This window comes from Bos indicus, chromosome 13 (genome assembly GCF_029378745.1).
Source record: "Bos indicus isolate NIAB-ARS_2022 breed Sahiwal x Tharparkar chromosome 13, NIAB-ARS_B.indTharparkar_mat_pri_1.0, whole genome shotgun sequence".
Lineage (NCBI taxonomy): Eukaryota > Metazoa > Chordata > Mammalia > Artiodactyla > Bovidae > Bos > Bos indicus.
Genome location: NC_091772.1, coordinates 54,644,819 through 54,664,756, shown reverse-complemented (window position 1 = coordinate 54,664,756; position 19,938 = coordinate 54,644,819). Strand labels below are relative to the sequence as shown.

General features: G+C 54.4%; 1 protein-coding gene across 1 annotated transcript in view; it reads left to right on the top strand.

The window, feature by feature from the left end:
* NTSR1 (neurotensin receptor 1) overlaps nucleotides 1-16,469 on the top strand; it is a 51,943-nt gene extending 35,474 nt beyond the window's left edge. Inside the window, exons 2-4 of the mRNA XM_070801322.1 lie at nucleotides 8,900-9,101; nucleotides 12,958-13,048; nucleotides 14,064-16,469. Of these exons, the coding sequence (XP_070657423.1) occupies nucleotides 8,900-9,101; nucleotides 12,958-13,048; nucleotides 14,064-14,313 (543 nt within the window). The 3' untranslated portion in view covers nucleotides 14,314-16,469. The remainder of the gene's footprint in view (nucleotides 1-8,899; nucleotides 9,102-12,957; nucleotides 13,049-14,063) is intronic.
* The last annotated feature ends 3,469 nt before the right edge of the window (nucleotides 16,470-19,938 follow it).

The window sequence follows — 19,938 nt, the reverse complement described above, 5'->3', positions numbered from 1 at the left end:
CAGTAAGCCTCTCACAGTCCCTGTGAGCTGCTGACCTGCCTCTCAAGAGAGCGAAGCTCCCCTGGGCACCAATTAGCACCCACTCTGACCCCGGCCCTCAGGATCAGACTGTCAATAGTGCTCCAGGCACCCAGGGCCTGGGTCACGCAGGGTCCTTCTGCAGCTGGGGACCGGCCTGGGCTGCCTCCATCCCCTGGTCCTCCAGGTGGACCAACCACCCTGTGTTTATAGGCAGGAGGCAGGTCCAGTCTGAGAAGGGCACGTGCTTGGGTTGCCTGGCCCAGCCCCAGCCTGGGTGGCTCTGTTCTTTGCTCTGCTTCTAGAAATAGAAATCACCCTTCAGGACCCCCACACACACATGCAAAGGGCGGAGAGCCACGCATGCCTGGGCCACCCACAACACACAAAAGCCAAGCCTGTTCCCTGTTGCAGAGGGCCCTGCATGGCCATGAGGAGGATAGTGCAGTGGACCCCATGTGGTCACGCAGCCAGGAGTCTCTTGGGGGTGGAGGAAGAGTGGTCTTCATCAGATACGGGTGTGGGAGAAGGAACTTCAGGATGCCGGCCAGCCCCCCCCCCCAGGTGTTCCCTCTCACTTCACTGATGGAAGTGAAGTGATCCTAGAGTGCAGGGCAGCCAGGCCCACCCGCACTGGTGGGGGCTGAGTGGAGTGGGAGTGCAGGACCCCACCATCACTTCTAAGGCACCCTCCCTCCTCATCACAGCCATCCAGGTGGGAGCCCCAGGAGGCCTGGCTGAGGGAACCCCTGTGTCATTTCCCAGGGTCAAGCCCAGAGCACAGGGTGCCCCCCATGCCCAGGGGTTGGTCAGCTTGGGAGACAACTAGAGCCAAACACTGGTTGAGTGGGGTCTAGGCGGACGTGGATGGCTGCTCTCAGGCCCCCTCCCTGACACCAGCCACTTGGCTCCAAGTCCACCATAATCAGATTGCCCTAAGCAAGGACAGAGCTCTAATTCTATTGAGAGGAGCCGAGACTCAGAGTTCAGGGCCTGATGTCCACGGGGAGCACAGTGACCACACGTCAGTGGACAGTAATTTGAAATTGGGAAGGAACAGGATATTTGCTGAGCTGCCCACACAATTACATGACCAGAAAACACTAAAAATTGTGGAGCTGGAGAATCAGCTGCCAGTGAACTCAAGGTAGGGCCACTCCCACTGGCCCTGGAGGTGGAGGACAGGGTGAGGGACAGTCATACTGCAGTGGGGACACCACTCCTTCCTGGTAATCCCTTTCTGGAATACACGGACACCAGCTTGGACCCCGATCTCAACAGCACAGTGGTGCCCAGTCCTACAGGACTCACTCTCCAGCACAGCTGGGGAGTTTGCTCATTTCCACAGAAATCCACTCCCCACATCCACTGGCCCTGCTGCTGCTGCTGCTGCTAAGTCGCTTCAGTCGTGTCCGACTCTGTGTGACCCCATAGACGGCAGCCCACCAGGCTCCCCATCCCTGGGATTCTCCAGGCAAAAACATTGGAATGGGTTGCCATTTCCTTCTCCAATGCATGAAAGTGAAAAGTGAAAGTGAAGTCGCTCAGTCGTGTCTGACTCTAGCGACCCCATGAACTGCAGCCTACCAGGCTCCTCCGTCCATGGGATTTTCCAGGCAAAAGTACTGGAGTGGGGTGCCATTGCCTTCTCTGCCACTGGTCCTAGAGGCTCTCAGTTAAGACCAGGCCCCCAGGTTTTCCTGGCTTGGAGCCGAGAGCATTCTCTGATGGCTAAGTTCCTTCAAGGTGCACACAGAACCTCCAAAACAGGTGTAGAGTTGGCACCACTGGTGATCCTGAGTCAAGTTGTGGTCCCACACAGCAGGAAAACACAAACAGGAGGCTTGGCAATGACCACAGGAGCTCGTGTGTGGATAGTGGGGTAACAGCAGTCAGTTTTTACTGCCTGGGAGCTGCCCTGCAAGGCAGGCTTTGTTGCCATTGTGGTGTGAAGTATGGGTCGGGATAAGACCATGATTCCATGTAGATACCCAGGTGACCACCAAGGTACCTTCCTGCCCACATGCACAGAGGTAGGGGCCAGGCCCAGGGTTAGGCCTCCATCCCCTGCCCTGTGCCTGTCCCAGTCAAGGACTTTTCCAGCCCTGTTGGTGGCTAATCAGCAGACATCCCACTGGTCTGAATATTCTCATGGGCTTTTTAGCCAAGAGGTGTTTGAAAACATGGCAAACAAGCCTCCAGCCCACAGATGGTTTTGAAGCAGTTTTGAGAGGGGCTGGAATCACTGGAATGTGACTTGCCACCCCAGCTTCCACACCCAGAGTGATGAATGCCCCCACCAGCTCACAGCCAAGTCCAGGCCCCAGCACCTCGCCTGTGTGCTGCTGAGGGCAGGAGTCCTGTCCTCTTTCCTTGAGGAGGAGCACGGCTGACCCAGCAGGGGTGGAGGGGCAGGTGTGGTAAGAGGCCATTTCCCTAATCCAATTGAGGGTCTCCTGGAGCCGGGCTGGTGCCAGCACTGCAGCGCAGCCGGAGCAGACAGGATGTGACTACCCAGGAGGGGCGGGGGATGGGGGAGGAGGTAGCATATCTCCGTGGCTCCAGCACTCAAGAGGACAAAGACTCGCACAGACAGAGCTGCTGCCTGCGTAGGCAGTGGGGCAGTTGGTAAGGCTCCTGTAGAGGTTTACAGGCTGCTCACCTGCCCCTCATCAGAGGTCACAAAGAGTCTAGGAGCAGTGAGGACAGTGTGGAGTGTTCCTGATGGCCCCTGCCCCAAGCTGGCCCTACTCCCCCGACCCAGGCCCTCCCCAGCCCAATCTCTCTATCTCTCCCCACCAGGCCAGCGGCCAGTGGGCACTGTCCATGGTGCTGAACCCCGAGGCTCTCTGGGGCTCGAGCATTCTTTTCACTCTGAGTCGCTGGTGACCCTGGTCCACCCTCTCCCAGAAATTCCAAGCCAGAAGATGAGCATGAGAACCAGAGTGGAGCAGAGGGGAGACCAAAGAAAGAGAGAATGATGGATGGAGGTTCAGTCCTGAAAGGAGTCATGGCCTTTGCACTAGAAAGTGTGCTCAAATTTCTGCAGTTACCCAAAGTGTCCCCTCTGGGAATCTGGGGTGGGGCGTGCCCCCCTCCCCAAGGCTTTACAGATGAGAATGAGGTCCCTCCACTTGCCCACAACCAGTGGGTGCTCTGTTCACTTACTCTCTGCTCACAGACCAGCCCCACGATGGAGGTGAGCGCCGGGATGCAGGTCAGACTGGGTCTGGGCTTTGTCTTCTGTAAAATGAGAGTAGCAGTAGCTTCTCCATGCATACTCCACAAGGTGACCCGTGCACAGCACTAAGCATGGGTCTGGCTGGTGGAATGCATCTGTCAAGGGTTATGATGTGTATCATCTAGAAAGTGGAAGTTAGATGGACTTAGAATGTCCTCTTTTATACTGAGCCAAATTCTGGTACTGGAACCATCTAACGCTGAGGGACTGCACTGTGAGGAACAAGACCAGTGGCCAAGCAGTCAAGCTAAGCCCAAGGTGCACCCAATCTATGGAGCCCCCTCTCCAAGATGCTCTTTCAGGCACTAAGATGAGTAACTTGGTGCCTGAGCAGCACAGGCAATTCTGGGGGAGGCTCAGATGCTCTGCTCTGTGGTCAGCACTGACCTGACCCACAGAGCAGCGGGCCTCGATGTTGGTCTGTCTTCTCTCCCAGACTTTTGTCTGCTGTGGACCGTGCACCCTCTTGGAGGGGTTCCAGCAGTGTCTGGAGTATCTGGGGGCCACTGAGATGAGGGATGATAGAGGGCAGTCACCCCAGATGGTGTCAGCCCCAGGAGATTCTGGGTTGTGTCACCTGGAAGGACCTTTCTGCCATCCCAGACCCAGTGTCCTGCCCCTGATGTGAGAGTGGATGTGCTGAGATCTGGTGCCCTCCACCTACAACACTCCACCCCAGGGAGGCAAGAGGGGTGTGTGGTTGGCGTGTCGCCATGGGTACAGGACCTGGGCAGCTGCCACAGGTCGCACATTCATTCAATTCATTAATTTCATTTAAGGTCAAGAGGACATGCCCGGAGCCCCCAGCTCCCAGCCCTCTCCCTGGGTTGGCCTCTGTTAGGCTTCTCTCCAGGGAGCCGCCTGGTGTTGAGCTGGCCTCTTACTCCACAGAGAAGCCAGCTGCTCTGTTCCTGCTCTCCTCACTAAACCATGACGTTGGCCCTCCCTCTCAGTCATTCTCTGTCTTGACAGTGCCCTGTGGTGTGGATACATCATAACTCATCAAGCAGCCCAGGCAGTGGATGTTGAAGATGTATGGGTTCTTGCTTTCTGAGCAAGGCTGTGCTGAGTGATGGTGACAGACAGGGACCCTGGAGTGACTTACATCACTGTTCTGCCTTTGGCAGTGGCCAAGGAGAGGGGAGGGCTTCCCACTAGGGGAGGGGCTAGTGGTAAAGAATCTGCCTGCAATGCAGAAGACATGGGTTTGACCTGTGAGTTTGGCTCAGATGGTGAAGCGTTTGCCTACAATGTGGGAGACCCAGGTTTGATCCCTGGGTCAGGAAGACCCCCTGGAGAAGGAAATGGCAACCCATTCTAGTACCTTTGCCTGGAAAATCCCATGGGCACAGGAGCCTGGTAGGCTACAGTCCTTGGGGTCACGAAGAGTCGACACACGACTGAGCGACTTCACTTTCACTTTTTCCTGAAGGAAGGCAAAGCAACCCACGCCAGTATTCTTGCCTGGAGAATCCCATGGACAGAGGAGCCTGGCAGACTGCGGTCCATAGGATTGCACAAGTAGGATACAATAAAGCAACTTAACAAGGATGCATGCACAAGGGGAGGGAACTTTCAGCATTTGCTGGGTGAGGAGGGTTTGTTCCCCGAGGTTAGAAGGAGGTGGTCCCTAAACCCTGGGCCTGACTGGGCTGGTCGCCTGCTGGAAGTGACCTCTGCCCAGTCAAAGAGGCCATCCCAGTGGCTCCACAGTGGAAGTTCAGACAGGAAGTCCCTTCTCTCCACCTCCCCTGTCCCCCGCAGCTTCAGAAGCTGCTGCACAAGCTACTGGGTTTTGCCAACACCCTGAGCAGTGTTTTGCACCTTCCCACTCACCACGGGCTGCTTGCTGAGCTGTGAAGCTTGGGAGTCCAGAGGCCAGCTCTTTACTAAACACAATGGGATCAGTCAGGGGGAGACAGGTGGCACAAAACCAGCTATGGCTTCTCAGAGAAAGAGTGCACAGGACAACAGCCTTGATGGGGGTGGCAGAGGAGTTGTGTTGGCATGAGGACCCTGGGCTGTGGAGGGCCAGGGGCCGGGCCAGGCCATGTGCTTCCCATTGGCACCTTGTACCTGTTTGTGGGCAGGTTGGGGACAGCCTCCCCTCCCAGACAGACTTGTATCCTGTTCCACTATCTTATTATTGTTTAACCATTTCACTCTCTGTCCCTTACAAAATTGCAAATGCTGGAGGGCAGAGACCAGGCCCGGAGTCCTCAGGCAGTGCCTCAGAGCACCCACGCCGCCTCCTCTTGCCCCAGGCTGCAGCCCTAGTCCTGGGTAACCCAGCGTGAATTCTGCTTCTGGCCCTGAGCCTGGAACTGTCATTGTCTCCCTGTTAGTGATGAGAATGCTGAGGCCAACATGCCCCTCTGGGACTGCCTGAGGTCAAAGCTAACCAGTGGACAGGTAAAGGGTCCTGCAACTTCTTGGTGGTCCTGCCCAACTCAGGAGTTTTCAGCTCAGGGGTGCAGACCCCCAAGGAGGAGGGGGGACAGGGAATCATCTCAACATGTCACTCAGAAGACCATCCCCCCCAAGAAGGCTGCCCGGTGTAGTTGGAGCTTGCCCAGTGGTCATTTGAGGTTGTGGCAGAGTGTGCCTGGCTACCATCTCAGAAAAGATGGGCTCTGAGGTGGAGACGGGCAGCTGCCCTGCACCAGGACCCGGGCCCTCCAGCTCTGCACACTGTGCCCTCCTGGCTCCCTGGGGCAGGGGTCTGGTCCTGTTCTCCACACCCTATCGCCTGAAGTGAGAGGCAAGAGGGCAAGGCCATAGTTGTAGGAGTGATTGCAGGGTACAGTGGGGCAGAAATTTCTCCTGGGACTGAGAGAATTTTTTCCCACCACTTAACTTTTATAGCAGAATTTTCCAGCAGTGCCTAAACTACTTTGTTTTTTTTTTTAAATTCCAATAGTATATCATGACAGTAAAAATTTCATAATTTCTTCTAGCAGACTTGTGGCTTTTATTTCCGTGTTCTAATCTTTGCTTGATCTTGATTTGTGTGTGTGTGTGTGTGTGTGTGTGTGAGGGAGAGAGAGAGAGAGATCTCTGTGAGTCAGAGTACCCATTCCAGGAACTCATTCAGGTTGTCTTAAGGGCAATAAAGGAATATTTATTTTGCACAAGAAGGACTGAAAGTCCAGGAAGGATGACTGCAGGCAGAGCTGGATCCAGGAGCTCAGTGTCCCCAGGGTGCTTTCCTTTCCCCTGTTGTGGGAGTTTCACTGTTAGGCAGGTCCTTCCCTCAGAGGTGAGAAAAGAGTGTCAATGGCCACAAAAGCAGTTTCCTACTCAGCAGCCTCCCAACCCTCAACCTGAGGTGAGGTCTCTCCTGAACATCAGGTCTGGGGCTGTTCTCAGAGGACAAGTGTGACTGGTGCAGAGGCGAGCATGCACCCTGCATTTGTCCAGAGTACCCACCTGGGCCTTATGGAATGTGCCATTGTTCAGGAATCCAGGAGGGGTGGGTGGTTCCTGGGCAGCAGAGGGAGGTCCCGGGAAGGGACAGTGGATGCAGCAGGCCCTGAGCGTCTACCCCTAGCTCTGCAGCCTGTCACCACCTTCCCCCGCTGTTTGGACGCCACCTCCACCATCTACCATGTTTGCCTCCTTGGGAACATTTTGGGCCTCTCTTGCTCCCCTGAGTTATTTGCACCAAACAAATCTTGTGCCGTCTTTGTTAGTGAGCTCCCATAGTGAGTAAGGCCTCCCTGCTGACCTGCCATCCTTCCCTCCAGAAGTGTCCTGGCCACTGTTACATTGTTTTTTCCGGTTGAATTTTAGAGTCTGCCTTTCTATCCCCACATGGTCTCGTGTGTCACTGGGACAAACGTACAGATGAGGCTAAGGCTGAGCCCTCCACACCCGGGCATCTCTGTCTGGAAGGAAAGCCCCAGCTGCTCTTCCTCTCTGCTCTGTGTCTCCTGTGGCCGCACTTCCGGTGTTTCCTTGACGGCTTGCACAGGGCTGAGCAGACTCACTCCTCTTTGCTTGTAGCTGGGAGTGGGCTGCTCCCCTGTTCCCAGAAGTGGGGTGTAGAGTGCAGAACTGGGTGAAGCCTGAGCCCCCATCCATGCTGGGAACCATGGCAAAATGAAGCAGACCCCTAGCACCCCCACAGTCCAGGCTGGAGGGGCAGGAGTAGCCTAGGGAAGGCACCCCCTCTTCCTGCACCAGGAGGAAGCCCCTGCTGGCCAAGCCTCATCCTCAAACCTCTACTGGGGGGCTTCAGTGCTGCGGCCCTCACCCCACCCTGGAACCTCAAGGTCAGTGCCTGGACTTCTTCCAACTCAGGGATCCGCCAGGGCCTCAGACCAGACCCTGCAACCCACCAGCCTGGGCCCTGGTCCACTGCTCGCAGACCCCCATATATGGCTGTTTCACTGTCTGTGCTCAGTGAGGTGTGGTATTTCAAATGTTTTGACATTTAAAATCTGTGTTGGATACATTTGTTTTGTTAAATTATACCTGGCTGTAGTGACTCATGGGAGTTGATTTGTCTCCTGGGCCTGCACCCCTACCCAGCCCCCAGCCACAGCTGTCCCTTGGCTTCACCAGGCCCTCATCGTCCAAGTCTCCAGACCTTTCCCCCAAGCTCGATGGGGCTGAGCACTCAAAAGACAGAGCCAAATGCAATTTTACACCAGAGGGTGTTACTCCCCTCTTCCCTTATAGCTCAGAAGGTAAAGAATCTGCCTGCAATGCAAGAGACCCCAGTTTGATCCCTGGGTTGAGAAGATCCTCTGGAGAAAGGAATGGCAACACCTTCCAGTATTCTTGCATGGAGAATCCCATGGACAGAGGAGCCTGGCAGGCTACAGTCCATGGGATCACAAGAGTTGGACATGACTTGGTGACTAAACCACCACCACCACTGGGAGGTGATTTGGGACCATGGGAGACCTGCTCCCCATCACTGGTCAGGGTCACACACATCCACTGGAGGTTTGTGTCCCTATTGGGAACAACAGCACTTTCTCAGAGAGGCCATAGCCTCTCGGGCTGAGCAGGTGCCTGCGAAGGTGGGTCAGCCTAGTATGGCCAAAGGGCCGGGCTCTGGCTCAAGTTCAGGTCTGAGCCGGTGATTTCAGCAAGACCCTTGGCACCTGGAGAGTCGGTCTCCCCAGAGGCCAAGAGAGGTGGAAGATAGAGGAGACAACAGGAAGTGCTCTTCAATGCGCTGAGAGGCAGTGGGCAACGGGGCAGTAGGCAGGGTCCTTGCTCTGTGTCCTAATGTGAGCTGTCCACATGCAGGATGAGGGACGCTGGGTGGGCCGTGCTGAAGAGAGGTCAGGTGGGGCCGCATACTTGTCCAGACCTGGAAATGCAGAGCCTAGACCCTCACCAAAGCCGGGATGCTCCAGGCTGGGCTCTGTGCTGGGGGTTCCTTGAGGTGGCAGAGAGGCCACGGACCCTCAAGCCAGCCAGCGGAGCTGGCCTGGAGATGGGCAGACCCAGCAACTCCCACCTCCAGCCCCTGAACCTGGGCCGGTGGACGGGCGAGCACCAGGGCACATCCCCGCCTGGGGCTCAGGGACACCCTCCTCTGTCTCTCTGAGGGCCAGGGGGCAGGTGGGCCCCAGGGTGCGTCCCCACCCAAGTCTCAGAGCCACCCTCCTCCCTCTCACGCAGATCAACACCTTCATGTCCTTCGTGTTCCCCATGGTGGTCATCTCCTTCCTGAACACCGTCATCGCCAACAAACTGACCGTGATGGTCCGCCAGGCCGCTGAGCCGGGCCAGGTGTGCACCGTCGGGGACCAGCCCAGCTCCTTCAGCATGTCCATCGAGCCCGGCCGGGTCCAGGCCCTGCGCCACGGTGTCCGGGTCTTACGTACGTAACTTCTGGGCCCTGGGGTGGGTGTGGGGGTGAGCTTGGTACCACAAACAGGGAGGTCTAGAGAGCTGGGGAACCGAGCGTGCCAGGCCGAGGCTTGGGGTGCCAGTTCCTCCAGGGATCGGGCTGTTCTTCATTTACTACTCGTCCACCCACTCACCAATTAGTAAGCCTCCTCGTGGCTTTAAATCAGGTAGTTTGCTCACAAGGCCAGGGCTGCAGAATTGGGGTCCCCATGCATGCTAGGCCAGCTGGAAAGGCTAGAGGTACTGTCCCCCCTCACAGGTTCTAACAGGGCATCCTGAAATCCTGGAGGGTCAGGTGGAGTGGACCCTCTGTTTCTGTGAGTTGTAAGGGTCCTGCCTCCATCCCTCTGTCCCTGGCCTGGTCTGGGCCTGCAGATGGCATCATGATGAAGGGTCCTCAAAACTACCTACCCCTCCCCACTGTCTTGAGGCAGCCCCAGCTCACTCAGCCCCCCAGAGCACCCACCCCCACCTTCCATTGGTCCCAGCAGCCCCCCTCCCATCTCCCTCCCTGCCCCGGCTGCCAGCCCCTCACCGTCTGCAGCCACTGGTCTTGAGAGGAAAAGGTCCCAGCAGCTCTACCCAACAGGAACATGATGCCTGTAGGCCCCACATGAGATGTTAAATGGTCCAATAACCATGTTTTTAAACAGTAAAAAGAAACAGGTAAAATTCATTTTGTTCATTTATAACTCCAGTATTTCCCAGATATGATCATCTCTGCCTCCATCTGTGTCCTGTAAGTGATAGGAGAGTCACTTCGGGTGTGTTTAGCCCTCGGCCTGGCTCGGCTCCCTGCAGCCTGGTGTCGAGTGACCAGCAGGCAGTGTCCAGCAGGCAAGGCCACAGCATCTGTATCTGCTGTGTGTGGATAGGCTTTCTGGAACTCCTGATGTCTCCAACCCCTGTTTTCTGCTGCTTCCAGCAGGCAGCTCCCTTGTCAGGGCCTCCCAACCCCAGGCCTCCAGTCTCCAGAGACCCCCCAGTGTGGGTCTCAGGGCCTGTGGGGTCAGGACAGCAGCCAGGGTGTGGGCCCCAAACCCAAGACCTCCACAGATCCTTCTACAACCCCAAGACAATGACATTATCTCAGGGACCACGCTTCTCTCTTCCCCAAGACAGGATAGTCAGCCCCAAGTTTTCCCAAGCAGTTGGCTTTTTATTGCTCTCTTTTTCGTTCTGGTAAAACATACCCAGCATAAAATTTACCATTTTGACCATTTTAAGTGCGCAGTTTGGCAGCTGTGTAGACAATCATATCACTATGGGGCCATCACCACCATCCCTTTCCGCCTTGTAAAACTGCAACTTTTCCCATTAGTAACAAGCTCTCACCACTCCCCCAGCCCCTGACAACCACCTTCTACTTTCAGTCTCTATGAATTTGACTCCTCTAAGGAGCTCATATAAGTGGAATCATACAGTATTTGTGGATTTTGTGACTGGTTTATTCATGTGATGTAGTAGCCTCAGGGTTCATTCACCTTGTAGCCTGTATCAGAATTTCCTTTCTTTTTAAGGCTGAATAATATCCCACTGTATGCAAGGACCACATGTTTATCCATTCTCCATTGATTTCAGCTCCTGTGAATAGTGCTATGAGATACTGGTATCTGAGTTCCTGCTTTCAGTTATGTATATATATCAGTTCAGTTCAGTTCAGTCGCTCAGTCACGTCCGACTCTTTGCGACCCCATGAATCGCAGCACACCAGGTCTCCCTGTCCATCACCAACTCCCGGAGTTCACTGAGACTCACGTCCATCGACTCAGTGATGCCATCCAGCCATCTCATCCTCTGTCGTCCCCTTCTCCTCCTGCCCCCAATCCCTCCCAGCATCAGTCTTTTCCAATGAGTCAACTCTTCGCATGAGGTGGCCAAAGTATTGGAGTTTCAGCTTTAGCATCATTCCTTCCAAAGAAATCCCAGGGCTGATCTCCTTCCGAATGGACTGGTTGGATCTCCTTGCAGTCCAAGGGACTCTCAAGAGTCTTCTCCAACACCACAGTTCAAAAGCATCAATTCTTCGGTGCTCAGCCTTCTTCACAGTCCAATTCTCACATCCATACATGTATATACATACATACACACACACACACACATACACACACACACACACACACACGCCCTGGAGTAGAATTGCTGAATCACATGGTCATTTCTGGGTCGGGAAGATCCACGGGAGAAGGGATAGGCTACCCACTCCACTATTCTTGGGCTTCCCTTGTGGCTCAGCTGGTAAAGAATCCTCTTGCAATGCTGGATACCTGGGTTGGATCCCTGGGTTGGGAAGACCCCTTTGGAGGAGAGAACAGCTTCCCACTCCAGTATTCTGGCCTGGAGAATTCCATGGACCATATAGTCCATCAGGTTGCAAAGAGTCGGACACAACTGAGCGACTTTCACTTTCACAGTACTTTCTCATGTTTAATTTTTTGAATTAGAAAATATTTTTAAACAGCCATACTATTTTCTCAAGTGGCTGCACCATTTTCCATTCCCACCAACGTTGCAAAAAAGTTCTAGTTTCTCCATATCCTCCCACAAATTACTATTTTCTGGGGTTTTACTATTTTTTATAATAGTCATCCTATTGGAATATGCTGCTGCTGCTGCTGCTGCTAAGTCGCTTCAGTTGTGTCCGACTCTGTGCAACCCCATAGACGGCAGCCCACCAGGCTTCCCGTCCCTGGGATTCTCCAGGCAAGAACACTGGAGTGGGTTGCCATTTCCTTCTCCAATGCGTGAAAGTGAAAAGTGAAAGTGAAGTCGCTCAGTCATGTCCGAGTCTAGAGACTCCATGGGCTGCAGCCCACCAGGCTCCTCCATCCATGGGATTTTCTAGGCAAAAGTACTGGAGTGGGGTGCCATTGCCTTCTCCGATTGGAATATGAGGCAGTATCTTATTGTAGCTTTGATTTGCTTTTCCTGGGTGATCAGTGGTGTTGAGCATCTTTTCATGTGCTTATTGCATATTTGTATCTCTTCTTTGGAGAAATGTCTATTCAAGTCCTCTGCCCACTTGTGAATTGGGTTGCTTGAGTTTTGTTGTTGAGTTTTCCATATATCCAGGATATTAATCCTTTATCAGATGTGAAGCAAACATTTTCTCCCATCTGTAGGTTGTCTTTCCACTTCGGCAATTGTATCCTTTAATACAGTTTTTAAATTTTTATCCAAATTATTTTTTTCCTTTGTTGTCCTTGGTGCCATCACCAAGAAATGATTTTCAAATCTATTGTTGTGAAAATTTTGTTGTATCTTTTCTTCTAGGAATTTTATACTCTTAACTCTTATGTTTAGATCTCTGATCCACTGTGAGTTAATTTTTGTGGATGGTGTGAGATTAGGGTCCAGCTTCATTTTTTGTATGTGGGGACCCAGTTTTCCCAGAGCATTTGTTGAAAAGAGTCCTTCCCCGCTTGATCTTGGTACCCAATAGAAAATCATTTGAGCTTTCTGGAAGCTGGAAGGGCTTATTTCTGGACCGTCCATTCTGGCCCATGAGTCTACACATCTGTCCTTATGCCCTTACCACTCCATTTGGATGACTGTAGCTTTGTGGGTGGTTGGGGAGTTTGCAGTCAGGAGGGATGAGTCCTCCAGCGTTGTTTTTTCTCAAGACTGTTTTGGCTATTCAGCATCCATTGAAATTCCCAATGAGTTCTTTTACTTCTACAAAAAACTGTCATCAGGACTTACACAGAAGTTGCACTGAACCCGTAGATCTGTTGTAGTACAGGCATCTCAACAGTATTGGGTCTTCCAGTCCGTGGGCACAGGGCCTCTCCCTCCAGCTCTCTGAGGCCAGTGTCTCCATGTCTCAGGTGCTGTGGTCATCGCCTTCGTGGTCTGCTGGCTGCCCTACCACGTGCGACGCCTCATGTTCTGCTACATTTCAGACAAACAGTGGACCCCGTGAGTACAGGAGGCAGGGACAGAGGGGGTGAGGCTCAGGCCGGGGGCGTGCTCCCCAAAACAAGTGGGACTGGGGCACTGAGAGGGGCCGCTCAGGGTAGGGGTGGGAGTCAGTGTCCCCCAGCATGTGCTCGGGCATGGCTGTGATGGGTTGGGGGGGACAGAAGGCCGTGGAGGGACAGACACCCCTGGAAGCTGCTTCAGAAAAGGAAAGCAGGTCCTAAGATGATCAGCAGGTTTGGGGGAGTCTGGAGAGCGAAAGGAAGGGCTGGTCCTGCTGGCTGTGGGTGGAGAGATAGCAACCTTCAGGGTCCCTGGACCACCCCCACCCCCAGCCTGGAGGAGTCATCCACCAGGAGGACCCGGGGCTCCAAGAACATCATGCTCATGCTGTTATGTTCGGGCACTGGCCTTCCCATGACAGCAGTCTGAACCCTGCTGGGTGAGCTCCTCTGCACAGCAGGGCTCCAGGTCAAGGGTCATGGGCTTTTCCAAGTGACAGGGAGCCACTGGGGAGGGCACAGCTAGGCTGAATGAGGAGAAGGTGCAGGCCGTGGAGCATAGCCCCAAACACAGGGTTTCTGAGATTCAGGGCTGCCAGGTGAGGGTGTGAGGTCCCTGTGCATGGAGGAAAGCAAGTTGAGGTGAGGTACACAACTGTCTGAGCTGTATGGAGGGGCTCCTACCCTGGCTGTTTCATTAAGGCCAGGCCCCAGCTGAGCCTGGCAGCCCTGGGGTGACTGGGATCTTGGACAGGAAGGGCACATCCACAGGCAGCAGGGAAAAGTGGAGACTGTGGCCAAGGTAAGCTGCACACCCTGCCTTGGGAGGGTGGCCACAGCTCAGCTCAGCAGCTCAGCTCAGCAGCTCAGCTGACCGGTGCTGGGCAGAAGTGTATACAGAACAACCTCTCAAGAGAAACCAGAGTCCTGGAGGTTATTATGAAATATCCCCACATTGGCCAGGGCCGCCCTGTGTGTCTGGGCCCACCGACCTGAGTGTTCTCTCCCCGCAGGTTCCTCTATGACTTCTACCACTACTTCTACATGCTGACCAACGCCCTCTTCTATGTCAGCTCCACCATCAACCCCATCCTCTACAACCTCGTCTCTGCCAACTTCCGCCAGATCTTCCTGTCCACCCTGGCCTGTCTCTGTCCCCTGGGGGGCCGCAGGAGGAGGGGGCCAGCCTTCTCGAGGAAGGCCAACAGTGTGTCCAGCAACCACACCTTCTCCAGCAACGTCACCCGGGAGACATTGTACTAGCACCAGGCAGGCTGGGAGGGAGCTGGGAGGGGACCAGGATGGGGTCACTCAGCCTCCACCCCCATCCACTCAGCACCTGGGAGCTGGAGGGAGTCATCCCAGGGCCTGCTCCCGGGCATCCAAGGTCCAGGACCCGGCACCCATATCCCAGAGGCCCCATTTCTTTTCAGCTTCTCCTCTCTCCCTACCACCTCCCTCCTCTCCTCTTTGAAAGCAAGAGAGATTGCTCTCCTCCCAGATCTAAAAATGGCCTTTAATGAGGAGAAATTTGTGTTGGGTGATAGGCAGTCTTCTTTGTTCTCAAACTAATGGATGTTTAGGGAGAAAAAAATGAAAGGGGCAGATCAAGGCAGGCCGCTGGGCAGCCCAGTTGACATTGGAGGGCAGTGACCCCAAGAGCTGACGCTGAGAAGAGCCCGGCAGGCAGGACCACCGCAGGCCTGGTGCCACCGAGGGCCTCTGTCATACCTCTGGTCAGCTCAAGACCAAGTCAGCCCGTTGTGCAGCAGGCATTCGACACCCCCTCCAAGGTGGTGTCACAAGAAGCTTTGATGCCACCAGAGGGCTGGGGTCAGCTTGCCATCGCCCAGCCCTGGGCCTCCCCATCCTCGCATGTCCTCCCCTGGCCAAGGCGGCAAAGCCCTGCAGGGATACCTCGGGCAGTTCAGCCTCCCAGGTCTCCATTCTGACTCTGCAAAAACAAGGCCAGGTCCGTGGGGTCCTGGTGGTCCAGTCCAGGACAAGGACATCCCCATGCACTCCCGTTTCTGCTGTCCAGCTGAGCTCCTGCAGCCCTGGCTCCGAGCTGCTTCAGGGTGGACACCCAAGGTGGAGGAGGGTCGACCAGGTCTCCAAGAAATGCCAGCCCTGGGGCCATAGGTGAAGAGGAGGAGCCACGGGTACAGGCTGCCTGCTGTCCAGCAGCCAGGCAGAGACCGAGACTCATCCGTCATGCCTGGCCCCAGCTCAGATGCCCAGGACAGCAGGCGCCTCCTTGGTCTCTGGGAGCCAGTCTCAGACAGGACAGCCCGGCCCCAGGAAGGTGCCCTGAGCCAGAGGAAGGCGGCCCCGGGGGAGCTGCTTTGGACCAGCTGGACTAGGAGTGGACAAGAGACCGGAAGTGAAACATAGACCTTTTAAAACAAGTCTTCCCTGGGCCTGGAACACATTGGCCCAGAAGGGAGACAGTCAGACCAATGGGCAGATGGGCAGACAACCACATGGGTGGCACTGACTCAGGATCTGAGAGCTGCTCCTGGTCTGGTCTCAGCCTCCATCCACAGAAACAGCGAGTCAGATGCTACAGTGTCCACAGGCATGTCACATCTGGGCTCTGCTATGGATCGGGGGTCACTTGACCCTCCCAAATCCTCCCCCAAGCTGTTCAGCAAGAACCAGGCCAGGAGAGTCAGCCCACAGCTGGTCCCCATGCCAGGCAGCCCTGCCGTGATACAGTGGCCATCGGCACAGAGGACAAGGCCAGCCCAGAGCTCCCACACGGGTGTCGGTTCTGGACAGGGGTAGGGGAGCCCCCTGCCCTGCTCAGCGAGTGGGCATTGGAGTTCAGCAAAGACTGAGTCTGGTACCAGGTGCTGGCTTCAGGCGGAGGACCTGGACTCTTTCTGACAGACCCTCAGACCCTTCTGGCCTCCCTGGACCATGCACACACTGCAATTCCCCAAGCCCCAGTTTCCCTGTCTGAGTAGCAGGCATGGTAACTTCACCCACTCAGCCAGAGCTGAGTGTGATGGCTCTGGAGGACCAAGCTTGGACGATGGAAGGATGGTTCCCTGAGGTAGGGGCGGAGAGGACATGGAATGAGATGAGATGCCCGCCTCCCAGACCCTCCTGGGGGCACACGGGCAGGGCCTGCCACTGAGCTCCAAACCCACCTTACTGTCTGCCCACTTCACGTCAGTGGGGACCTGAGTCCATGCCCTGTAAGACACCCTCCTGAACTACCCCAGCTCCTGGTCAGGTCACCGTGGAATGCCAGAGGCCGGCTCTGAGTGGTGTCTGTGTCCCGTCTCAGGGTCCAGTGCCCATGAGCCTGGTCACCAGTGATGGCGAAACCCCACGATGTGCACTGCCCAACCACCCTAATGTCCCGTAGGGACTGGGACACCCCCTCAATAAAGAAGTAAAGGAGCCTGTGAGCCTGTGATGCACCCCTACATGGGAGAGGGGCCCCACGGGCCTGCCAGCAGCCATTCACCCACTCATCAGACAGTGACTGTGTCAGCGACAGCCTTCTGCTGGTCCTTTCACCAAAAAAACATGTGCTTTGGTCCTGTTTCCCAGAGCTGGGGGGCTGGGGGCCAGGACCCCCAGCTCAGGTCCCACCTGCCCCCAGAGCTTTCAGCAGCAGCCTGTGAGGGGCCTCTCCTGAGCATGAGGTCCCATGGAGCCTGAATGTGGGGACCTGGGTCCACATTGGCTGTGCAGGGACACCTGCCACCCAGTGTCCTGATCTGGGGTCTGGGCACAGGCAAGGCCCACCCAAGGGGGTGCAGGGCCCTGTGACTGTTTGACCCTGGTCTCCATGGCCCCTCTAACCAGCCTGGCTCCTCCTTGGGGGCCAGCAGGTGGGGGCCGGGCCAGGGAGGGACGCTCACCTGTCCTTGGACACAGCCAGAGCCATCCTCCAACAGAAGGGCTCCTGCAGCAGGGTATCCCCTCCTGCCCTCTCCTCTTCCCCTGCTCTGCCTTCATCTCATAGCAGCAGCAGAGTCCCTGGGGACCCCAACCTTGGAGGGGAGGGGCAACATGGAAAGCATCGTTCCAGATTGCCAGCCTCTGTCTTTCCCTTCTGTCTCCTTGGCCAGCAGTCTTCCCCACACTCCCCTTCATTCATTCATTCACTTGCCAAGTGCCCCTCTGAGCCTGGCTTCCTCAAAGCCTCCCCATCCTAATGGACACGGGGCTGAGTGTGAGCTTCAAGTCCTCTGTGCTTAAGAGCCATCTGCACCATCAGCAGGGAAGTCTCAGGATGCCCACTCTCACTGGCAAGCTCCAATAAGTATGCTGACATTTTACAAGAATAGCCAAAGGAATAAAACTCTAATAGTGGAATTTCAGGCCAGTCATGAGGAGAGAAATTTGGGGTCAGTGGCAGCAGTCCCAAACCCTCAATGCCACTGTCCCACAGGGCCAGAGCTCTGGTCAAGGCCCTCCCTGCCTCCTGCAGGTTTTCTGAGCTGCAGTCCCTGTTCCAGCACAAGGAAGGGGGAGGAATCCACTCTCCTACAGGAAGGCACCTCTGGCCCCATCGCTGTCGCTAGGCAACAGGAGGAGGGCCTAGGAGAGAATTCCATACATTTTGAAATACATTTGAAGAAAGAAAAAAGCATCCGGTCGCTGGCTGTTGGAGCACAGGGGAAGCTCTTCTCCACCCCCCTGACTCCTCCCCACCTTCTCCCTCCTCCCATCCCCTCCCTCCTCCCACATGTCCCCCACTGCTTCCCACAATTATGATTTGAATTCCAATTTCTATCAGAACACCATGGAAACCATGTCCAGGCTGAATTGATGAAGGAGAGAATGGGAGAAGGGGAAGGCGGGGGGCTGGTCAGGGAAGGAGGAGAGGCAGAGCGAGGGGCTGAGAAGGGACTGCACTCCACCTGGGAGGGCCCCCCACCACACGTGTGCACTCCCACCATGCACATGCATGTGCTCGCACATGTGCTCAGCCAGCACCAGCCTCCACCTCCCGGGCCTCATTCGTCAGCTGAGGTCGCCAGTTCCCAGCCTGCGGTCTGGCTCTGGCTGGAGGTGGGGCCCAGCACCTGGACACTGCCTTCCTGACCACCTGGGCCCCTCAGTCCCACCTCCCCTCCCCTCTTTGGAGTGAAGAGAGACATGGCGGCCCTTGTTCTGCTCTCATCACCCTCAGGGATCCCCAGCAAAGCTACAAAGAAACTTAAAGGGAGCTACCCGCCACAGCCAAGGATGCTCCAGGTGGGGGTGGGGATGGGGGTGGGGGTGGGAGTGTGTGGGCAGCTGCAGGGGGTCCAGCTGGGCCATGACTCTAGATGTCCCCCACCCTAACCCCCTTTACTCCTCAAGAAACGTGAGCTCAGCTCTCTGGGGAGAGAAGTGGACCCTGGATGGAGTAGGAGGGAGGGCTGCAGAGGGCGTCTGAACCTGATCCTCACCCAGAGCCCTCCCCACTCCATCTAGCTTGCTGTGTACACATTAACTTTCAAGATGCAAAATCTTTATCTTTCATTATAAAAGCGATTCCCTCTTTCATGAAAAATTGAAATAATATGAAAAAATACAAAGTATAGGGTGAAGTCTCAGCTTTGTCCCACCTGGAAGTGACCGCAGCTGGCAGATGGGTGAGAACACCACCCAGGGCACCACCATGTGCTACCTCACAAACACACTGGTGCTTGAAGAGAACACACACCTCCACTCACAAGACACATGCACTTACATACACACATGCACTTACATACACACATGCGAACATAGGCACATGCATGCCCTCACATATACATATATATATATATATACACACACACACACACACATACAGGCACACACATGCACACACATGCATATACATATACACATTCAAATATATGCATATACACACCCTCACATAACACACATATACAGACATACACGCACATACACACATGCAAACACATGCATGCCCTCATATATACACATACATACACACATACACACATGCCCATGCATGCTGTATGTGCATGTATGCTCATATGCATGTGCTCATACACACACATACCTACACACCACACATACACGTGTGTACACTCACACATATATACACATGTGCATATATACACTCATGCCAACATATATGCATGCACACACTCTCATACACACACATGTACACACACATAGACATGTGCATACATACTGTGCACACATGGAGGTACTCATGCACACATAATTGCACATGCATGCACACATGTGCACACTCACACGGGTATATACATGTGCATACATATATGTATGCAAGTGTACACTCATGCACGCCCTCATACACACATATACACATACATGCACACATCCTCGCATGTACACACTTGCACATAAATACACATATACACATGTGCATGTGTGCATGCATGCAAATATATATGCACACGCATGCTCATACACATATGTGCATAGACATTGCATGTGTACATACACATGCACATACATGTACACATGACTGCAGCCATGTCAGTGCACACAGCACTCCCTCTTTCTTTTCTATTTAATCTTTAAAAAAATTTTTTTAACTTTTTATTTTATATTGGAGTATAGCTAGTTAACAGTTTTGTAATATTTCAGGTGCATAGCAAAAGGACTCTGCCATATATACACATATATCCATTCTCCCCCAAACTCCCCTCCCATTCAAGCTGCCACATAACATTGAGCAGGGTTTCCTGTGCTATATAGCAGGTCCTTGTTGGTTATCAATTTTCTTTTCTTTTTTATTAAATTTATTTATTTTTAATCGAAGGATAATTGCTTTACAGTATTACATTGGTTTCTACCAGTCATCAACATGAATCAATCATAGGTTTACCCATGTCCCCTCCTACTTGAACATCCCTCTCACCTCCCTCTCCATCCCACCCTCTAGGTTGTTACCTCTAG